The sequence below is a fragment of the Scyliorhinus torazame genome, chromosome 4, assembly GCF_047496885.1.
Source record: "Scyliorhinus torazame isolate Kashiwa2021f chromosome 4, sScyTor2.1, whole genome shotgun sequence".
In the NCBI taxonomy this organism is placed as follows: Eukaryota; Metazoa; Chordata; class Chondrichthyes; order Carcharhiniformes; family Scyliorhinidae; genus Scyliorhinus; species Scyliorhinus torazame.
In genome coordinates, this window is record NC_092710.1 from 49,227,181 (window position 1) to 49,250,218 (window position 23,038).

At 48.2% G+C, this 23,038-nt stretch overlaps 1 protein-coding gene across 1 annotated transcript in view; it reads left to right on the forward strand.

The window, feature by feature from the left end:
• The window catches only part of LOC140410958 (NACHT, LRR and PYD domains-containing protein 3-like), a 28,961-nt gene extending 10,674 nt beyond the window's left edge, over nt 1-18,287 (forward strand). Inside the window, exons 2-6 of the mRNA XM_072499815.1 lie at nt 4,377-4,463; nt 4,626-4,796; nt 14,430-14,600; nt 14,739-14,906; nt 15,042-18,287. Of these exons, the coding sequence (XP_072355916.1) occupies nt 4,377-4,463; nt 4,626-4,796; nt 14,430-14,600; nt 14,739-14,906; nt 15,042-15,129 (685 nt within the window). The 3' untranslated portion in view covers nt 15,130-18,287. The remainder of the gene's footprint in view (nt 1-4,376; nt 4,464-4,625; nt 4,797-14,429; nt 14,601-14,738; nt 14,907-15,041) is intronic.
• Nucleotides 18,288-23,038: the final 4,751 nt, after the last annotated feature.

A 23,038-nucleotide genomic window follows, 5' to 3' on the forward strand; every position in this document is an offset into this window, starting at 1 on the left:
CAGGAAAATCTTTTGGGTGCTCGGACGAATGGAAAGAAAACAGCGTCTTACCGTATCCGGGTGGATAAAACTTTCCGTGCACCCAGAGTCGATCAAGCATGGCGTCTCGTACCCGTTGATCAGCACCGTTGTTGTTGCCGTTTGGAGGTCCAGGGCCGCGATTGGTCCAGGGTCACCGAAGCCAGTCGTGGTTGTAGCATCGCAGCGTTTTTTTCAGACCCCGTGGAACCGTCTATGCTGGGGTCCTTGGCTATCAGCCAAGATGGCGGCGTCCATGGATTGCACGCGGTCTGGTGTGGACAAAATGGCCGCCCCCATGAATCGCACGTGGCCGGGGGGTCACAAGATGGCGGCGCCCATCCCCCCCCCGTGGTGTCCGGGACCCAAAATGGCTCGCGGGGGGGATCGTTGGGGGGGGGTTGAGTCTGCTGTCCCCGTTCTCCCCCGGGGATTGCGGAGACCCCCCGGGACTGGCACACAGCTGCGTAATGCCCTTTTTTGCCGCAGCTTTTACAAATAGCTGAGCGGGCCGGGCAGCACTGCCGGGGGTGTTTCGCCTGCCCACAAAAATAGCAGCGGGCCCCACCGGGATGGTCTGGTGCTCTAGCCTTGCAGGTGGGGGGTGCCGGGGGGGTCGGTCGCAACGGGGGTCCACGGAGCCCAAGGGGCTGCCGCGCGGTCGGGGCCGTAGGCGCGGGCATTTTGGGAGGCCACGTCGAAGGAGGCCGCAAGGGCCCCGTGCCTCTGTGAGTCCTAACGAGTCTCTCTCTAACAGTCTTTGGCGAATTTGAGAAGAGGTCATACCTGCCACAAACGTAACTCTGATTAGTAGCTCCGTGTGCTCGATCGCGCTCACCGACGGGCAGTTGCAGTTCCTTCCCAAAATCAACAGTGCGCTGTAGAACTCGTCGAGCGATTCTCCGGTGATTTGCCGTCTCGTCGCGAGTTGGTGGCGTGCGTAGACCTGGTTTATGGGCCGAATGTAGACTCCTTTCAGCATGGCGAGCGCCGTCAGGAAATCCTCCGAGTCTTCGATGAGCGTGTAGATCTCCGGGCTCACCCTGGAATGCAGGACCTGCATTTTCTGATCTTCCGATGTCCGGCCGGGGGCCGTTCGAAGGTAACCTTCGAACCATGCTAGCCAGTGTTTAAACACGGCCGCCGAGTTTGCTGCATGGGGGCTGATTCGCAGACACACCGGGGCGATCCAGAGCTCCATTGTCTTTTTAAGCTTGCTTAATAAATTGTAGCGCAACAATTACTCACTCAAGTCGAGAAGTGATGAAGTCAATCGAGGCTTTATTAAGCAAGACTTGTTCCCCAGCAGCTCAGTTACAGAATGAGGCTGCTGGGAGAACTCGAGCTCTTATACTCCGCCTTCTGGGCGGAGCCAGCAGGCGACAGATCCAACCAGGACCCGGGACCCGTCAGCCAATAGCCTCTCGGCTTCACAGGTACCGTATTACCCCTAATACATGCCACCACACACACGCACACACCAGTCAGTGGTGAAGCCTCACACACACACACACACCAGTCAGTGGTGAAGCCTCACACACACATTTCTCAGTGAAGCCTCACACACACACACACATGTACCAGTCAGTGGTGAACCCTCTCTCACACACACACACACGTCAGTGGTTTAGCCTCAAACACACACGCAGCAGTCAATGGTGAAGTTTCACACAGACATACACACACAAGTCAGTGGTGAAGCGTCAGTGGGCAGCACGGTAGCATTGTGGATAGCACAATTGCTCACAGCTCCAGGGTCCCAGGTTCGATTCCCGGCTTGGGTCACTGTCTGTGCGGAGTCTTCACATCCTCCCCGTGTCTACGTGGGTTTCCTCCGGGTGCTCCGGTTTCCTCCCACAGTCCAAAGATGTGCAGGTTCGGTGGTTTGGCCATGATAAATTGCCCTTCGTGTCCAAAATTGCCCTTAATGTTGGGTGGGGTTACTGGGTTATGGGGATGGGGTGGAGGTGTGGACCTTGGGTAGGGTGTTCTTTCCAAGAGCTGGTGCAGACTCGATGGGCCGAATGGCCTCCTTCTGCACTGTAAATTCTATGAAAAAAAAAGTAACACACCCACACCAGTCAGTGGTGAAGCTTTGCACACACACACACACACAATAGTCAGTGGTGAAACCTCACACACACATCAGTCAGTGGTGAAGTCGCACACACACCATCAGTGGTGAAACCTCACACACACATCAGTCAGTGGTGAAGTCTCACACACACCATCAGTGGTGAAGCCTCACACACATACACTAGTCAGTGATGAAGTCTCACACACACACACCCATCAGTCAGCGGTGAATCCTCACACACACACATCAGTCAGCGGTGAATCCTCACACACACACACCAGTCAGTGGTGAAGCCTCTCACACACACACCAGTCAGTGGTGAAGCCACACACACACCAGTCAGTGGTGAAGCCTCTCATACACACACCAGTCAGTGGTGAAGCCACACACACACCAGTCAGTGGTGAAGCCTCTCATACACACACCAGTCAGTGGTGAAGCCTCACACACACACACACCAGTCAGTGGTGAATCCTCACACACACACCAGTCAGTGGTGAAGCCTCACACACACACACACCAGTCAGTGGTGAAGCCTCTCACACACACACACCAGTCAGTGGTGAATCCTCACACACACACCAGTCAGTGGTGAAGCCTCACACACACACCAGTCAGTGGCGACGCCACACACACACACAAACATCAGTCAATTGTGAAGCCTCACACACACACCAGTCAGTGCTGAAGTCTCTCACACACACACAACAGTCATTGGTGAAGCCTCTCACACACACACCAGTCAGAGGTGAAGCCTCACACACACACACACCAGTCAGTGGTGAAGCCTCTCACACACACACACCAGTCAGTGGTGAAGCCTCTCACACACACACCAGTCAGTGGTGAATCCTCACACACACACCAGTCAGTGGTGATGCCTCACACACAGACACACACCAGTCAGTGAAGTCTCTCACAAACACCCCCCCCCAGTCAATGATGAAGCCTCACACACACACCAGTCAGTGGTGAAACCTCACACACATATACACACATACATACACACCAGTCAGCGGGAAGCTTCTCACACACACACACACGAGTCAGCGGGAAGCTTCTCACACACACACCATCAGTGGTGAAGTCGCTCACACGCACAAGCACCAATCAGTGATGAAGCCTCACATACATGCACACACCAGTCAGTGGTGAAGCCTCATACACACACACAAGTCAGTGGTGAAGTCGTTCACACGCACACACACCAATCAGTGGTGAAGCCTCACACACACACACCATCAGAGGTGAAAGCTCACACACACACACCATCAGTCAGTGGTGAAGCCTCACACACACGCGCCATCATCAGGAAGATGCTCACACACACACCAGTCAGTGGGAAGGCCTTGCGCAGACAGCAAGCGGCTCCTGAGTAAAGCAGGGGCAGTGAACCAAGGAACAACTTATGGTCCGTTCTATGTTTGAGGTACTGCTGGAAAAGTAATTTCCAGAAATTTTACAAAAACCTCCCAGACAATTCAACCTGAAATCACTGTAGTGAAGAGCCCATTTAATGAGCAGCAAACTGAGAAGCTCACTAATCCCTATGAACTAAGGGAGCAGGTACATGGGAAACTTTGAATGGGACAAAATCAGCTCCCCTTGTCACATGAAATCCTTGGTGTGAGGTGCAGAGTTTACAACAGCATTTAACACTGTTTCGCAATATTACTCACCCTGAGTTTTTATACAGATTAAGAAATAGTACAGGATATAAAGTGAAGGAAATTGCCACACATTATTTTTTAATTACAGGAATTGAACCCCATTCCCACACAATATAGGATTTAAGGAGCAGCAGGACCAGAATAATAATTTGAATTTACAGGGAATGAGGCAGGACTGGGGCTCATTTAACGGCTACACAGAGGCCGTGCATTCTTTAATAAATGTATTCACCGTCAGTCAATGAATATTTTTTAAAAAATTTAGAGTAACAAATTAATTTTTTCAATGAAGGGGCAATTTAGGGTGGCTAATCCACCTGCCCTGCACATCTTTGTGTTGTGGGGGTGAGATCCACGCAGACGCGGGGAGAACGTGCAAACTCCACACGGACAGTGACCCAGGGCCGGGATCGAATCCGTGTCCCCGACGCCGTGAGGCAGCAGTGCTAACCACTGCACCACCGTGCCACCCCAATTCAATGAATGTGTGACGAGTTGGAGAATCTGTGCCGTTAATTTCCTGAAATCTTTTCTTGTTTTCTCTGATGTTCCAGGAAACAAAAATTAGATCTTGGTTTTGAATTGGTTTGTTACCCACTCTCTTTGTATAGATTGGGTTACAATAATCTGGGAGACCAAGGAATAAAACTACTGTCTGCGGCTCTGAGGAATCCGGACTGTAAAATACAGAAGCTGGAGTAAGTACCAAATTGTGCGAGATTATGTTTATAATAACTGGGTCTGGCCTGCATATTATTATTTGTATCAGTAATAGTGTTATTAGTATTGACTGGGGATTCACTATCATTCCAGCTATTTTTTTCCCTTTCTCCATTTTAATCTTTGTATCTGATCCTCAGGCTCTATAATAACGCTCTCACACATTGCTGCACTGGGGATCTCGCCTGTGCTCTCAGCACAAATCAGTCACTGACGGATCTGAACCTGGGTAATAATAAACTGGGAGATTCAGGAGTGAAACAACTGTGTCTGGCTCTGGGGAATCCTGACTGTAAAATACAAAAACTGGGGTAAGGAACAGATTGCGTGAGATTATGTTTATGATAACTCGCTGTTAGGCATCATATATTATTAATTTGAGTAATAATGTTTTTAATAAACACGACAGTATTGGTAACAAAGTTATCAAATCTACAAGGATGGATGTGTGAATTTCTGATATATTGTATTATAGGTATCTGTGCAGTAAGGGTTAAAAGCCTGGGTTAGTGTGTGTATAACTGTTGCAGTAGCGTTTTAAACAATCCTGGTTTGCAAGGCAGCCAGGCTTTGTTACTACAAGAGGTGCAATTGAAGCATTGTAACAGTTTGGGGTAATGGACTTTTGTTTATATTAAGAGTGTTCCATGGGGAGGAGATGATTAGAGACATTGTGTTCAGTCTCGTAAAATGATGTAGTTAATGGGAGGAGCCAAGGGTTGAAGCAGTCAGTGTTGAGGTTTTCAGAGTTAGTTTTTGGCTGGACGGTGAGGAGAGAAGGTTAATGAAGGAAACATCCAGAGATTCTGAATTATTCTGACAGGGTGTCAGGTCTCTTTCTTTCAAGCAGTCTCAAAAGATCTCTCTGTCTAAAAGTGAATTATCTAAGACCTCACCTTACAGCAAGTATTCCTGAGTCTGCTAACTATAGTTAAAATCGATTTTGGCTTGAGATGGGTATTGTTTTAGTGGAAATGAAGAAAGCAGTAAAGGGTGAGAGGGGGCGATCTTCCAGCGTTGTTACACTCGCTCACAAGCGAAACAAGGGCGGTAAATAGCAGGAGAGGCCAAAAACAGGAACCGCGCCAGGCGGCAAACAGATTGCGATGCAACCAGCCCGCTCTCCTCGGGGAAATTGGAATCTCGCCTTGGTGACAAACCAATTATCACCACTTAAGCCCCATTTCCATACACTTAACCAGAGCCACCCCTCATCCAAAGGCCTCCCATCCTTCAGTGGCCTCCCCAGCAAGTGGTCATGCTGGAGCCGATTAGTACTCCTTTTGAAAAACGTGAACCTAGCGGAAGGACTTCTGTGAGGAGCTGAGGAGGTGAGTAGCCATCGTTGCTCACAGGCAAAGAGCCCTGGGGTGCTGGGCTTGTTGCCCCAGTGCTCGGTGGGGGATGGGGGACCCTCGGCTCGGGATCCTCCACAGGGATGAGCCGCCATGGGAGGGTGGGGGGGCGCTGGGGGGGGGGGGGCAACCGCTCACTGCACCACCATGCCAACCCCTGGATTGTGTGGACCCGTTCCGGGGACAACCCTTGTCCCTACCTATATGCCCCAGGACCACCCATAACCTCCACCGACTGCCGAGGCCTCTGGCTACACGACCGAAAGCGATAGCCTCTAGGGAAATGGCAATCGTGGTTAAGTGAGATCTTCACACCACCCAAGTGTATTTCCTTGGGGGGGGGGCTGGCCATATAGCATGTGGGAGTCATTGCCTAGCATCCCATTCAGACCGCAATGCCTGTGCAGTGTGCCGGAACACTGCGGGAGGCAACACCACGGACACAGCAGCCAACATCCGAACACCCACGGGATGGGACACAGCTCTGGGGGACATGTCCACGGCCGGAGGGTGGGTGAGTGCCACGAGGAGGGGGGCAGCGTCTGGTTCGGTTGATGTTGTGAGCGTGTGTCCGGGGTACAGGGTCTGGGGTCCAGTGAGGGAGCCCTGCTGTGGCCTGGAGTATGTGGGCAGGACATTCTGCATAGGGGGTGGTGAGGATCAGTGGGGGAATGGAGGGTCCCGGGGTGGGAACCACTGCTGTCTGTCGTTCTAACACCCTCTCCCAGTGCCTTACAGATATTCAATGTTATGATCGGGATGATGGACGGAGAGGTTGCCCGAGTGGTGCTGGTGCTACATGATGTAGCCAGACGCCGGAGAAGGCGGCGGCAGCAGTGTCTGCAGATGCTCGAGGCAGCGGCCCATGTGCCGGACCCCGCCCCACACCCTGAGGTCCCGGCCGCCCATCAGGGTAGGGAGGAACCCAGAGGAGGAGTCCAGCGACGGTCCAGGGTGTACAGGCATCCCTGGTCGTTGGAACAAATGACAGACAGCATGTGTTGCAGGAGGCTCCGCCTCAACAAGGAGAGGTTGTGACACCTGTGCCATGTCCTCATGGATTTGGCACCATGTGGAGGAGGAAGACACCTGCTCCCGGTGGCCGTCAAGGTCACTGCAGCCCTGAACCTTTATGCCACGGGATCATTCCAGGGCTCGAGTGGGGACCTGTGTGGTATCTCACAGGCCACAGCCCACAGCCCACAGGTGCAGCTGGCAGGCTACGAATGCCCTATATGCCCAGGCGGAAGTCAACATCCACTTTGACATGGATCAGGCCCAACAGGATGCCAGGGAAGCAGGTTTCTCCACCATCGCCGGGATGCCCCAGGACCAGGGAGTCATAGATGCCACGCATGCTGTTCTGTGCCCACCGGGCCATCTGAGGGTTCCCTACATTAACCAAAAGGGGATCCACTCCCTCAACATACAACTCATCTGTGACCACCAGATGAAGATAATGCACATGTGTGCCTGCTTCCCAGGGAGTGTGGACGACAGCTACACCATGGGGCGGTCGGTCATCCCTGCCCTTTTCGAGGAGCACCCCGGGATGGCCGGTTGGCTCTTAGGGGATAAGGGATAATTGCTGAGGACCTGGCTCATGATGCCAATACGGAGGCCGGAAACCGAAGCGGAGACCCAGCGCAATGAGGCCCATGCAGCCACCCAGGCTGTCATTGAGCGGTGCATCAGACTCCTCAAGATGCAGTTCCGATGTCACGACCGCTCTGGAGGTGCCCTCCAGTACACCGCCCGGTGGGTCGCCTGCTTTGTTGTGGTCTGCTGTGTCCTCCACAACCTGGCACAGCAGTGGGGCAACGCACTGGAGGTTGGTGACGAAGAACCTGTGGCCACCTCGGAGGAGGAGGACGCGGATGATAAGGAGGTGCTGGACCAGCACGGTCTGGTGGACGAGGCGGGGGAGGAACCTGAGGCCCAGCTGGAAGCTGCAGGATAAGCGGCAGCGGTGAGGGTCTGGCAAACCCAGAGGGCTAGGGAGGCCCTCATACCCGCCCGATTCACTTAGTACGTGGCCTGGTCCATCGACGCATCCGTACCACTCAACACCCCATTTTCCACCCTCCCAGGGTGTGTGTCACATCACTCCAGGGTGCTGGGACTGTGTCAGCTCTGTCCGTGGATCACTGGCGAGGGCAGGGGGTGATGATAACCCATAGAGGCTGGGCACTGGTGCTCCTTAATCTGTGCCATAGTCTAACCCCTGCCTGTCTGCTGAGTGCTCGCTCACACCTATCACCTGCACAGGGTGATGCATTGCGGAAGAAAGTGACAGAGGCATGCTACTGGTTGTGCACAAGGATGTTTATTGCTCTATATAGGTCCCCACTCTCCCGATGGTGCAGGCCCCTGACCCCCCCACCCCCCCACGCACCCTACCTGCTCCATCCCCTCTCCCCCGGTGCCCTCAGTGATCCTCGTTGTGCTTGACCCTCCTAGCTCTACTACTATGTCTAGGTGTCTCCCCAAGATGCACATCTGAGGTGGAGGCAGCCAGCTGCTTACCACATCCTCTGGCCTTCGATGCCCCTGGCAGGCGCCCTCTGGTGTCGGAGGGCCCCGCCTCACTTGTCAAGAGCACATGCACAGCCGTGTCGCCATGTCGAGACGCGGCCTCATCAGTCAGGTGTAACTTGGGAGAGGTGGTGGCCACCGCCGTCGCCCCATGGGATGGGTCTGGGTTCGTACTCAGTGCCCCCTCCTCCCGGTCGATGCCCGTATGGCCCTGCTGTTCACCTTTGGACTGACGGGAAGCTGGTTTGAGCCCTAGCTGCTCCTGCACAATCTGTCTCCGCCAGGGTTGGCGGATCCCCATGGCCCGCACCATTGTGTCGACGCCCTCTGGCGATGTTCCTCAGTGATTGGACCATGCTCTGCAGTGCCTCGGTAATGCCCACCTAAGACTTGGACAAACTCCTCGGTCATTCCCATGTGAGAGCGAGACATGTCTGGCAGAACCTCATCAAGGTCAGCCTGGTAGAACATAGAACATAGAACATTACAGCACAGTACAGGCCCTTCGGCCCTCGATGTTGCGCCGACCTGTGAAACCACTCTAAAGCTCATCTACACTAATCCTTTATCGTCCATATGTCTATCCAATGACCATTTGAATACCCTTAGTGTTGGCGAGTCCACTACTGTTGCAGGCAGGGCATTCCACACCCTTACTACTCTCTGAGTAAAGAACCTATCTCTGACATCTGTCTTTTCTCTATCTCCCCTCAATTTAAAGCTATGTCCCCTCGTGCTAGACATCACCATCCGAGGAAAAAGGCTCTCACTGTCCACCCTATCCAATCCTCTGATCATCTTGTATGCCTCAATTAAGTCACCTTTTAACCTTCTTCTCTCTAACGAAAACAGCCTCAAGTCCCTCAGCCTTTCCTCATAAGATCTTCCCTCCATACCAGGCAACATTCTGGTAAATCTCCTCTGCACCCTTTCCAATGCTTCCACATCATTCCTATAATGCGGCGACCAGAATTGCACGCAATACTCCAAATGCGGCCGCACCAGAGTTTTGTACAGCTGCAACATGACCTCATGGCTCCAAAACTCAATCCCCCTACCAATAAAAGCTAACACACCAAACGCCTTCTTAACAACCCTCTCAACTTGAGTGGCAACTTTCAGGGATCTATGTACATGGACACCGAGATCTCTCTGCTCATCCACACTGCCAAGAATCTTACCATTAGCCCAGTACTCTGTCTTCCTGTTATTCCTTCCAAAATGAATCACCTCACACTTTTCTGCATTAAACTCCATTTGCTACCTCTCAGCCCAGCGCTGCAGCTTATCTATGTCCCTCTGTAACTTGTAACATCCTTCCGCACTGTCCACAACTCCACCGACTTTAGTGTCATCTGCAAATTTACTCACCCATCCTTCTACGCCCTCCTCCAGGTCATTTATAAAAATGACAAACAGCAGTGGCCCCAAAACAGATCCTTGTACACCACTAGTAACTGAACTCCAGTCTGAACACTTCCCATCAACCACCACCCTTTGTCTTCTTCCAGCTAGCCAATTTCTGATCCAAACTGCTAAATCTCCCTGAATCCCATGCTTCCGTATTTTCTGCAGTAGCCTACCATGGGGAACCTTATCAAACGCTTTACTGAAAACCATATACACCACATCAACTGCTTTACCCTCATCCGCCTGTTTGGTCACCTTCTCAAAGAACTCAATAAGGTTTGTGAGGCACGATCTACCCTTCACGAAACCGTGTTGACTATGTCTAATCAGATTATTCCTTTCCAGATGATTATACACCCTATCTCTTATAAACCTTTCCAAGACTTTGCCCACAACAGAAGCAAGGCTCACTGGCCTATAGTTACCGGGGTTGTCTCTACTCCCCTTCTTGAACAAGGGGACAACATTTGCTATCCTCCTGTCTTCTGGCACTATTCCTGTTGACAAAGATGACTTAAAGATCAAAGCCAAAGGCATCGCAATCTCCTCCCTAGCTTCCCAGAGAATCCTAGGATAAATCCCATCCGGCCCAGGAGACTTATCTATTTTCACCCTTTCCAGAATTTTTAACACCTCCTCCTTATGAACCTCAAGTCCTTCTAGTCTAGTAGCCTGAATCTCAGTATTCTCCTCGACAACATTGTCTTTTTCCTGTGTGAATACTGATGAAAAATATTAATTTCGCACCTCTCCTCTCTCCTCGGACTCCAAGCACAACTTCCCACTACTGTCCTTGACTGGCCCTACTCTTACCCTAGTCATTCTTTTATTCCTGACATATCGATAGAAAGCTTTAGGGTTATCCTTGATCCGACCTGCCAAAGACTTCTCATGTCCCCTCCTGGCTCTTCTTAGCTCTCTCTTTAGGTCCTTCCGAGCTAACTTGTAACCCTCGAGCGCCCTTACTGAACCTTCATGTCTCATCTTTACATAAGCCTCCTTTTCCTCTTGACAAGTGTTTCAACTGCCTTAGTAAACCACGGTTCCCTTGCTCAACCACTTCCTCCCTGCCTGACAGGCACATACTTATCACGGACACGCAGTAGCTGTTCCTTGAACAAGCTCCACATTTCCATTGTGCCCATCCCCTGCAGTTTTCCTCTCCATCCGATGCATCCTAAGTCTTGCCTCATCGCATCATAATTGCCTTTCCCCCAGATATAACTCTTGCCCTGCGGTATATACCTATCCCTTTCCATCACTAAAGCAAACGTAATCGAATTGTGGTCACTATCACCAAAGTGCTCACCGACCTCCAAATCTAACACCTGTCCTGGTTCATTACCCAGTACCAAATCCAATACGGCCTTGCCTCTCGTTGGCCTATCTACATACTGTGTCAGGAAACACTCCTGCACACATTGGACAAAAAACAGACCCATCTAAAGTACTCGAACTATAGCGTTTCCAGTCAATATTTGGAAAGTTAAAGTCCCCCATAACAACTACCCTGTTGCTTTCGCTCCTATCCAGAATCATCTTTGCAATCCTTTCCTCTACATCTCTCGAACTTTTTGGAGGCCTATAGAAAACCGCTAACAGGGTGACCTCTCCTTTCCTGTTTCTAACCTCAGCCCATACTACCTCAATCGACGAGTCGTCATCAAACGTCCTTTCTGCCACCGTAATACTGTCCTTGACTAACAATGCCACCACTCCCCCTCTTTTACCACCTTCCCTGAGCTTACTGAAATATCTAAACCCCGGCACCTGCAACAGCCATTCCTGTCCCTGCTCTATCCATGTCTCCGAAATGGCCACAACATCGAAGTCCCAGGTACCAATCCATGCCGCAAGTTCACCCACCTTATTCCGGATGCTCCTGGCATTGAAGAAGACACACTTTGAACCACCTTCCTGCCTGCCGGTACACTCCTGCAACTTTAAAACCTTACTCATGACCTCACTACTCTCCACCTCCTGTATACTGGAGCTACAATTCAGGTTCCCAAGCCCCTGCTGAACTCGCTTAAACCCTCCCGAAGAGCATTAGCAAATTTCCCCCCCAGGATATTGGTACCCCTCTGGTCCAGGTGTAGACCATTCCATTTGTAGAGGTCCCACCGACTCCAGAATGAGCCCCAATTATCCAGAAATCTGAAACCCTCCGTCCTGCACCATCCCTGGTACTGGGTGACATCCCCCAGCGAGGCAGACATACTGCCGAGACCCTCAGCCATGGCCGTCACTGACTGCGCAACCCCTTGGACACCTTCATTCATGGTGCCGTCGTCACGCACCAGGCTCTCCACTGCAGTCGCCACCCAGCAGTGTTGGTCTCGGTGTCACTCATTGCCGGCACCATTTCCTGCACCCGTAGCCTCTGGAGCTCCTCCAATCATCTATGGATCTGCTGGAGTGACATTGACATCTTCCTCTGAATGTCCTGGCCGTTCCCTATCATCGCCATCAGCTCTGGGTAACCTTGTTCCAGAGGCTCAGCATCAAGCTGGGACCCAGCTGGGTCCAGCAGACCACCAACTGCTGTCTCGCCTGGGGGTTCCTGCCTCCACCAGATGTGCATCATCAGCAGTGTGGTGCTCACCAGATTGTGCCCCAGAAGCCTGTCTACTAAAATTTCCCACCGAGGTGTGTGTATCTGCGCTGGCGGAGGGTGGGGATGACAGCTGTGCCGCGACTACAACAGTTGCATCCTCGGAGCTCTCTTCCAAGGTGTTCTCCTGGAGATCAGGAGAGAGTGCCGTACTGACTGACCGAGGTGTTCTCCTGGAGATCAGGAGAGAGTGCCGTACTGTCGGCTGCTGGACTTGCCGGAAAATGGACATGTGGTCAGTGTGAGGGATGGGTCGGTCAGTAAGGCAATCACTACTCATGTTCGACAGGTCCTTGGGTGGAGTCCGGTGGTTCCTCACCTTTGCTGCGTCCACTAGCCTCCACATTGGTGACCGCCCTGTCCTTGGCCACATCAGTCACCTCCAGGGCCCGCTCCTTGAAGGAGGTGAGGATTCTCAAGTCCAGTACTCCGCCTCCAGTCTGGACCCGCTGATTATGGGAGAGCTTGTCCTGAGGAGACACCGAGAGGGCATCATTAGCCACATGCATGCTTTACAGTTGGGGGCGGGGGGGAGCATGAAGGGAGGTTTGGGATGGAGGGAGGGTTGAAGATGTGTGAGGGGTGAGTGCGGGAGGGGGAGGGGGGGATCGAGGGAGGGTTCGGGGTCGTCTGGAGGAATGCTCCTTTGGGGGGGTGGGTGGGGCATCGGTGTCTACTCACTCATGCTGCCCAGTGTAGGTCATTGACCTTCTTCTCACACTGGAGGCCAGTCCTTCTCATCACACTGCCCAAGTGACTGCTGCCGCTGCCTTGTGGCTCACCCTCTGGGGAACAGGACATCCTTCCTGGCCTCCACCGCATCCAGGAACATCCCCAGGTCAGCATCCCCGAATCTTGGGGCTGGTTTCCTTGGGGCCATTGTTGTTAGCTGGCTGGGGTTGGCTGAGCAAGTGCAGCTTTAGTGCTGCGTGACCTCGTTAGTGGTGGGCTAGCGGGCGCGGTCCCGGTGAATCAGTAGGCAAACCGGCATTCGGGTCGAGAAACCCGTGAAGCCTCATTAAGTGGACTAATTAACGTTGAACAGTGTTGCCGGCCTCGCTGGGCTGAGCGCCGGGAAACCCGTGACAATTCCCACTCCTCAGCACACTTAGAGATTTTTCTGGAGAATCGCGCCCGTATACTCAATTGTATTGATAAGTATTGTTTAACTATTAATCGAAAGATATTTGTATTTATAATGTTGAAGTTATTAACACTGTGTTAGGATTATTAATAACGGCGGCGCAGTGGTTAGCACCGCTGCCTCATGACGCCGAGGACCTGGGTTTGATCCCAGCCTCGGGTCACAATCCGTGTGGAGCTTGGACATTCTCAACGTATCTGCGTGGGTGTCACCCCCCACAACCCAAAAAGATGTGCAGGGTAGGCAAATTGGCCACGCTAAATTGACCCTTAATTGGGAAAAAATTGGGTCCTCTAAATTTATTTTTAAAATATAGATGGTATCCCTATCTGTGCATGGAATCAGTCCTGAAACAAAGTATCCTTTCCTCACAGTCTAAAAATATTGGGGTCTCTGTCTGGTATCTGAGCAACTGTTGGGGTCTGGTCCTGGATCGTAATACTACCATTGTGTCAATAATAGTGTTATCAATAAACACTGCATTATTCATAGTTTCAGTAATCATGTTGTGGATGATCACTAGGGCAGGGGCTGTTTAGCACAGGGCTAAATCGCTGGCTTTGAAAGCAGACCAAGGCAGGCCAGCAGCACCGTTCAATTCCCGTAACAGCCTCCCCGAATAGGCGCCAGAATGTGGCGACTAGGGGCTTTTCACAGTAACTTCATTTGAAGCCTACTTGTGACAATAAGCAATTTTCATTTCATTTTCATTTCATTTACTCGAATGTTAGGTAATTTGGACATTGAGTTCTCCCTCGGTGTACTCGAACAGGCGCCGGAATGTGGCTTTTCACAATAACTTCATTGCAGTGTTAATGTAAGCCTACTTGTGATGCCAATAAAGACTATTATTATAATTCCTGTTATTTCTCTCTCCAATCCCCAGACTGGGAGCTGTCGCTCTCACAAATTCTTGTGCTGAAAGTCTTGTCGATGCTCTCCGTACAAACCAGTCACTGACAGATCTGGACCTGAGTGTTAGTAATCTGGGAGATTCAGGAGTGATACTACTGTCTATGGCTCTGAGGAATCCAGATTGTAAAATACAGAAACTGAGGTAAATACAAGACTGTGCGATATTGTGTTCATAATAACTGAATATCTGCATTGTAATGTTATTAATAGTATCAGTCATGTTAGTAATAAACTCTGTGTATATACCCTGATTGCTGTTATTTCTCTCTCTGACCCCCAGCCTATGGAATGCAGGTCTCACAGATTCTTGTGTCGAGGATCTTGCCTCTGCTCTCAGTAAAAACCGGTCACTGAAAGATCTGAACCTGGGATCAAACTCATTCACAGACCAATGTGCTCTTGCTCTTCACCACCTCACACTGACCTGCAAGAGTCTGGAGCGGATCTTGTAAGTGTTTGTATTAATGTAATACATAAAACATAAAATGGATCAAGTAATGTTTATGGTTAATATTTGTCATTCCTGTTATTTACACTTATGGTCACTCTATTTCATTCCTATTAAATCTTTAATCTGTTTCAGGCTTCTGGAGAATCTGTTCAGTCCAACCACAAAGAGGCACCTGAAGGCACTGCGGGAATCCAGATCCAGACTGAGTGTGATAATGTGAATATTTTAATTTATAAACATCCCCGCTCTCATTCTCTGGACATTTTTCTCTGATTCCCTGTCTTTCCCCTTTAACCGGCCGGGCTCCAGGTTGAAATCTGTTTCCAGTTGGAGCTGAGTGAGGGTCATCTCCCATTGTGACATCAGGGGCCCAGCAACAGGGTCACCAGACTCCGCCTCCCGGCCCCACAGCGCTGCTTCTGCAGGAGATCCGCGGCTGAATGATCCCCAATGGGGCACTGGGGAAATGTACAGACAGGAAGGACCCAAGGTGGAACTCAGTCTGGACTGCAGTGGGACACTGATAATTGCACTCTTTATTCCTGGGTTGTTACTCCATATCTGTGCCTAGTGGCCCTTCTGTCAAGGGAAGCAGTGGTGTTCAAGATGGGGACAAGGTCTTTACAAGTTGATAGATCCAACCATCCAATGGGGCCCACAGTTAAGTCTCTGGAGTCACTCAGAGAGACTCCAGAGACAAAGTTCTAGAGGTTGGTGCACCAGGATGGATGACACACCGAAAGGAGAAGTGGGGAAAGTGTCAGTGGACATTCTGCTGTTTATGAGCTTTTGCAGTGTTTACTGACTCTAAATTATCCCTCTTTCTGACACCAACATGGGGACATGTCTGGTGTCACTGTGGAAATTAAACATTAAGTAGATACTGCGGACACAATTTTTAAAACAAAACCAGTGGAGAATGCAAATCTTGCGATTGAAATTGCAGAGGGACCAGTGACTGGCCTTGTTCTTACCTGTAGTTCGTGTGGCTTTGTATAATGACCTACACTTGGAAATGTTCATGACTTTGTGACACTGAACCTCTATTATTGCCTCCTGGGAAGGGAACTCAGAATTGTTCTTGTGCAAAGTTGAACTTTATCTTAAACATGTAAAATGCAGGGCTTCTTACCCACTTAAAATTGGAAAATAGTTTGTGAGTGATTTTAGTCAGAAGACCTCTCAGCAGTGCCTTCCCAGATAAAACTGTGGATTATAATCATAATAATTTTTATTCGTGCCACAAGTAGACTTACATTAACACAGCAATGTAGTTACTGTGAAAATCCCCTGGTCGCCACACTCTGGCGCCTGTTTGGGTACACTGAGGGAGAATTCCGAATGTCCAAATCACCTAACGGCACGTGTTTCGGGACTTGTGGAGGAAACCAGCACCCGTAGAAAACCAACGCAGACACGTGGAGAACATGCAGACTCCGCACAGTGATCAAGCCGGGAATCGAACCTGGGTCCCTGGCTCTGTGCAACAGTGTTAACTGTGCCACCGTGCCGCCCTACATTAAAAGCAGTTCCTCCAAGTAAAAGTGAGCCCGGTTACCAAAGCATTGCCATTTGAGAAAGGTGAGGGGGGGGGGGGGAAATCTGATCAGTTTCTGATCGGAAATCAGTCAGTTAGCCTAAACATCTTTTAATCTGAATGACTAGATTCCAAAATTTGGGATTTGGTCAGGAAGCAGCTTGAAATTTTTCAGCTGATCAGATAGAACCAGCATCGATTTGTAAAGAATCGGCGGTGCCTGACTATCCGGTTTGATTTTCTTTTCAAGAGGTGTCTGAAGTAATGGACAAGGGAATGTTTCTGCATGTTCATCATAGAAGACATTGTTACAAGATCCAAACATAGCACGGAGGGGCTGGGAAATCCAGTCCTTATCCAGTCCTCACATGGAGAGTTGTTGTGCCGTGTGGGTCGGGAGTGCATGGTGCACGCACAATCTGTCATTTTATATTTCTTTGGGCTGGGGGTCAGGCCCAGTCTGCTTGTATAAAAATTTAAATATGATGTGAAAATCATAATCATTGTCCCCAGCAGCATGCCATAATTGACATGAGTGCCAGACATTGGGTGGGGAAAGAGGACAGGAAGAAGTCCAAGTTCAGAAGAAAGAGAGGAAGAGAGAGAGGCTCCGAGCAGAAAAAGGACAGCGGTTGGCAAACGATAAGAAGTGATGGTTCTGATAATCATAATCTTTATAATTATCACAAGACTTACATACATTGCAATGAAGTTGCTGTGAAGCTCCCCTAGTCATCACAATTCAGCTTGTCCAATTCACTTAGCACGTATTTCGGAACTTGTGGGAGGAAACCAGAGCACCCGGAGGAAACCCACAGACACGGGAGAATGTGTCGACTCTGCACAGACAGTGACCCAAGCTGGAAATCGAACGTGGGACCCTGGTTCTACAAGCAAGAGTGCTAACCACTGTGCTACCCTGCCGTTCAAGGTAGAAGCCCAGGAGATTGAAGAAAGTAGCAGAAGGTTGGTGACTCTGTGCTGCAGAGCAGAGTTTGAAGCGATACTGTTCTGATCAGTTCAGCTAGGGTGCTAAAGTCATGCCTGTGAATTGGTGCTGGAATGCAGGTTTGGGAATCCAGGAGATCAGAGTCTCCAGAGGAGAAAATAAAACCCTACGAGCTGAGTAGCTATTGAGGCAACCCGATTCAGAGAGAATTCCAAATTTGATCTTCAAAGCTGGAGACTGGAATCATTCTTGAGAGCGACAGAGTTTTAGTGAGATTAGTGACTGTGTTTACTGGAACGTCTGGATTGTTTGCTTAGAAATTCATGGGATTGGTTTTGGTCACGTCTGCTATTAAATGCATAATGTGGGTGTTAGACCACAGTTTGCCTGTTAATTCATATTTGCCTCATGTTAACCCTGAATATTGGAGTTCAAGATAGATGTTGTAAATTGTTGTATCTTTATGAACTTGTATAGTAAAGTTTAGATTGTTTGTTGAAAAACTTTGGAATCTTATAGCTTTATTCTCTTAGGAAATATCTTGAATCTCAAACTTTGTCTACTTGAAACAAAAATCAACTGAATCACACCAAGAACGTGCAGGTGGGGAGGGGCCTGGTCCCAGTATCAAAGCATGTAATTGTCTGAAATTTTTGAAGGATACAAATCCAAAATGTGTATGGAAATGATTCTAATGTTAAGGTAAATCAATGGACAGGATCCTGAAAAGATCAACTGGAGCACAGGTTTTATATTTTGCCCATTTTCTTTCCCATAATGTGGAGTAAAATCCGACGGTTGTAAAATGTGCCTTATTCTCATTTTCCAGCAGGAAGTGTTAGATTAATATTGCTTTTATCTCTTTGATAATCATTATTGCTCCACTTCTACTTCGAAGATTTCAAGTTTTATTTTGGATTTCAATAAATTGCTTTTTAGATTCAATTTAATATCACATTTTATTTACAATGAACTTTAGAAAATACATTTCAGACTTTGATAGTGGGTCTAAACAACAATAATTTCCTTGAGCCTGTGATCAAACAAAAATTCGTAGTCTAGCCCTTGATTCTCTCAGTGATCTGAGCTGCTTTTGTCAATCTGAACTGAACTTGTTCCTCCATCAGCGGAGACAGAGATAAATAACTGAATAGACAACTAATTCATAGCCCAAATTGACAAAGCCATGTGTAACATTGCAAAGAAAAAGCAATGTTATATTTTCCTAATGAAACTCAATCTAAAGGGCTATAGGAAAACAGCAGACGGGGATCAAACTGATTTAAACTTCTGCCTTCTAATCAGTGCTGCCAGAACCTCATAGGTCGACATTCACGGACTCACATTCATGGATGGGTGTACAATATGAAGGCATGGTAGTAATCTCACTGAGTAGTAATCCAGAGGCCAAGAATTCAAATCCCACAATACAGTGGAACTTAAATTACATTAATTAATAAATCTGGAATGTAAAGATAGTCTCAGAAATGATGACCTCAAAGCCATCCTTGATTGTCATAAAAAATCTGATTCACAAATGTCCTATTTGGAAGAAAAGCTGCCAATCTTACCCAGTCTGACCAAGAAGTGACTCCAGAACCTGATATCTAGTTGACTCTGATCTGTCCTCTTGTGCTCCATGCAGAGTCCAAATGGACTGTGTATCTGCAAGTCCTCCTTACTAACATCCAGGGATTTGTGCTAAATTTGGAAGAACTGTCATTCAGGTAGTCAAATTAGCAGGGTCATATTCACCTTGGTCCACTCAAAGTGCGGGGGGGAAGGGGGAGGAAAGACAGAAAATCTCCATTGGTTGTTGTGATACCGAGCACAAAGCATGATAGTTGTGCTTGTTTGCGTCCAACTATCTAAGCTGCATGCATTTATTAGGGTAGTATCCTTCTCAACCATGTTCAGGTGCATCATCAATGACCTTCCCTCCATCACAGATCAGGAGCCTGAATTTTCACTGATGATTGCATTATGTTCAGTTCCATTCTCAACTCCTCAGAAACTGAAGCCCTCTGTGCCATTCTCAGTAGCACCTGGACAATATTCAGGTTTGGGCTGATAAGTACCATTCATGCTAAACAAGTGCCAGTCATCTCCAACCAAATAAAATCTAACCATCCCCCTTGACAGTCAACAACTTAACCATCACTGAAGTGTCCAAAATATGGATCCCGAGAGTCACCATAAACCAGAAAACGTAGCTGGACTAGTTTTATACGTTCTATCGCTACAAGCGCTATTCAGAGGCTGGAAATTTTGTGACGAGTAATTCATGTCCTGACTCCCCAAAGTCTTTCCTTGATCTACAAAGCATCATGCAGCAGTGCGATAGCACAGTCTCCACTCGTCTGGATGAGTGCCGATGTACCAACATGTATGAACACAGTAGCCCATTTGATTGGCATCCGATGCTGCACTTCAAGAATTCATTTCCCCCACCCCCACCGCCGGCTCAAAGTGGCAGAGCAGCATTGTGTGATGTATCCAAGCAACTCCCCGAGCTTTATTTGATAATACCTTCCAAATATGTGACCGCTACCACTGGGAGGCCAAGAGCAGCAAAACGCATAGGAACAACACCACCTGGAAGCTCCACTCCAAGTCACACAGGTAATCTAAATGGGAATTAACAAAGGGCCAATCTAAATGGGAATTAACGAAGTCAACACAAATTAACTTGCCAGCAGTGCCCACAAGCCATGAAATCATTGATAGAGGTACAATGGCGCCAATGAGATGCTCCACCCGAAATTCAGTTCCACTGTCAGCAAAATTAACTGTACAATCGGTGTAATTAAAGGCAATGTTGATTTGATATCCAACGCAAGTTTAGATGTTGCTTTTGGTGGAGAGCAATATTAGATGTGGCGGTATGTTTCATTTATTCATTGGATATGCAGCCAGTGTATTATGTTAACATTGTTCTGTGTAAATCAATAGGATCTGAATATCGCGCAAGAGGAATACACAGGCACTAGGTGCAACACATCATCCTATTGGCAAAGCACCGCAGAAGAATGTGTTGTTCATATTAATTCCTAACATTGTCCATAACAGGATCGCTGTCCATAACACGATCGCTATATTTAGTAACTGAACACTAACAGCTGTACTCACTGAAACAGCTCCCTGGTTTTGCTGCTCATTAAGAGATGTCGCAAACCAGGAACACAATAGCCTGTGAATTTATTTCTGTCCAGGTAGAGTATTGTCAAATACGAAGATAAAAACAAATTACTGCGGATCCTGGAATCTGAAACAAAAACAGAAAATGCTGGAAAATCTGGTCTGACAGCATCTGTAGAAAGAAAAAAGATTAGTTCACGCTGAATGCCGACCTCAATGCAAGCAGGTGTCAGATTGCTGTCCTGCAAACTGATGGTAAATATTTCAATTCAGAATTTAGTCAAAAAAGTAGTAATGTTTTGCATCAGGAAGAAAATAATGAATACATAGATATAAAAACAGGGGAGGACTTGGGCCCTTCCGCTGCTTTTGTCATTCAACTTGACAAGGAATAATCTACCTTGGCTCCATCAACATGTGTTCATTCCTTAACCTGGGTGATAGCCTATCTCTATCTTTTTTATATAATCTTTATTGTCACAAGTAGGCTTACATTAACACTGCAATGAAGTTACTGTGAAACGCCCCTAGTCGCCACATTCCGGCGCCTGTTTGGGTGCACTGAGGGAGAATTCAATGTCCAATTCACCTAATCTAGAATGTACCAATCTCTATTTTAAATAGCCAATTGACCCCTAGTCTCAACAGCTTTTGTGGTTGACAATTCCCATATTTGCAATACTCTGGTGTGAAGACGTGTTTTCTGAAATCGCCACTGAATGAATGGATGACCTTTATCTTTACAATTATGTTATATACCAAAGGGACCCTGTGTAAAGAGCATAGGTTTTGGACAAATGACATAAGCGAAAGATGAGACGAGGAGTTTTTAAAATATATTTTATACAGCAAGTTGTTATGACCGAGGATTAACAGGCTGAAAGACTGTTGGAAGCAAATTCAATCTCAACTTTCAAGAGAATTGGGTAAACACCTGAAGGACAAACACTTGGGGAGAGGTGGGGAGACGGTCAAATTGAATAGGCACTCAAAAGAGCCAGTACCGTCTCAATTGGCCGAATGACCTCATTATGTGCAGCTTAATTCTATGACTTGATGAATAAAAATGTTGGTTTAAGGTAAAACATGGAACCAGACACACACTAAAAAGCAACTTTCCGACCAGTTTTATTCCACTAAAGTCAATGATGAATATAATCGGTGAGGTGGGAAACCAATGGTTGATTATAATCTACCATTACCCCAGGGCTAAAATTATTCCAGGCAGCACGGTAGCACAGTAGTTAGCACAGTTGCTTCACAACTCCAGGATCCCAGGTTCGATTCCCAGCTTGGGTCACTGTCTGTACAGAGTCTGCACGTTCTCCCCGTGTGGCGTAGGTTTGCTCCGGGTGCTCCGGTTTCCTCCCACAGTCCAAAGGTGTGCAGGTTAGGTGTATTGTCCATGCTAAATTGCCCTTAATTGTCCAAAAAGGTTGGGTGGAGTTACTGTGTTGCGGGGATGGGGTGGCGGTGTGGGCTTAAGTGGGGTGCTCTTTCCAAGGGTTGGTGCAGACTCGATGGGCCGAATGGCCTCTTTCTGCACTGTAAATTCTATGATTACATAAATTCCTGTCATTCTGATCTAGTTTCACAAGCTGTGCATTCAAGTACAAAGCATCATGGGTTATACATTTCTCTTCAACAGCAGTGCAAAATGAGCTCAATTTCCACACTTCTGAACTGTAACACAAATTTTGAGGTACCGTGTGTGGTACATATATGTCTGTTGGAAGTCTTGTTCAAAAATATTTATTGCCATCCCTCTACCCAGTTTGAATAATGATTGTGAGGCATGAGCGGCAGCATCACTGAGTCAAGGCAGAGTCAGCCTACAGGTCAATATACAGCATTCACATACAGGGTAAAAAGTTCCCAGATTAACTTTGTTGTCAGGCATATATTGTTCGGCATATATTGCTGGGATTAAATTAGGTCTGCTGCAACACAATATTGGTGATGTTAATTGTGTCGCCCGTTTGGTACTCCACCTGACAGCCAGTTCCACTCCCAAAGTGACTGAGCATCTTGTAGATTTATGAAGGCGATTCATGATCTATTGGAAGTTTGCTTAGAGTTTGCTGTGTGCGAGTGGAATTATATCCAAGATTTAATAGACTGCTGAGAACTATTGTAATATGTGACATGCAAACCATGTTCCTAAACTGTGGGCTCAAATCAGTGTCTTTTTAATGAATTTGCATGAAATCCCGCTAGTCTGTCAATTATCTGTAATTTCTTGTTTATAAAGGGAAAACTTTGCATTTGTACCAACTTCCACAGATGAAATTAGTGAACAGCATTGCTACGGTGCTGAGTCTGTGACTCCTTGCTCTATGTGAGGAATTGGCCTTACAGTGGGCGAGAGCCGTGAACTCTGTCAGTATTGACCGCATGTGTAGAGCTTGGCACAAAGCCAGATGAGAACCGTTAACTTAATGAAATATGACTGGAGATTGAATAAAGCTCCTTTCTGCAATGTCCATATGGGAATCAATGCACAAG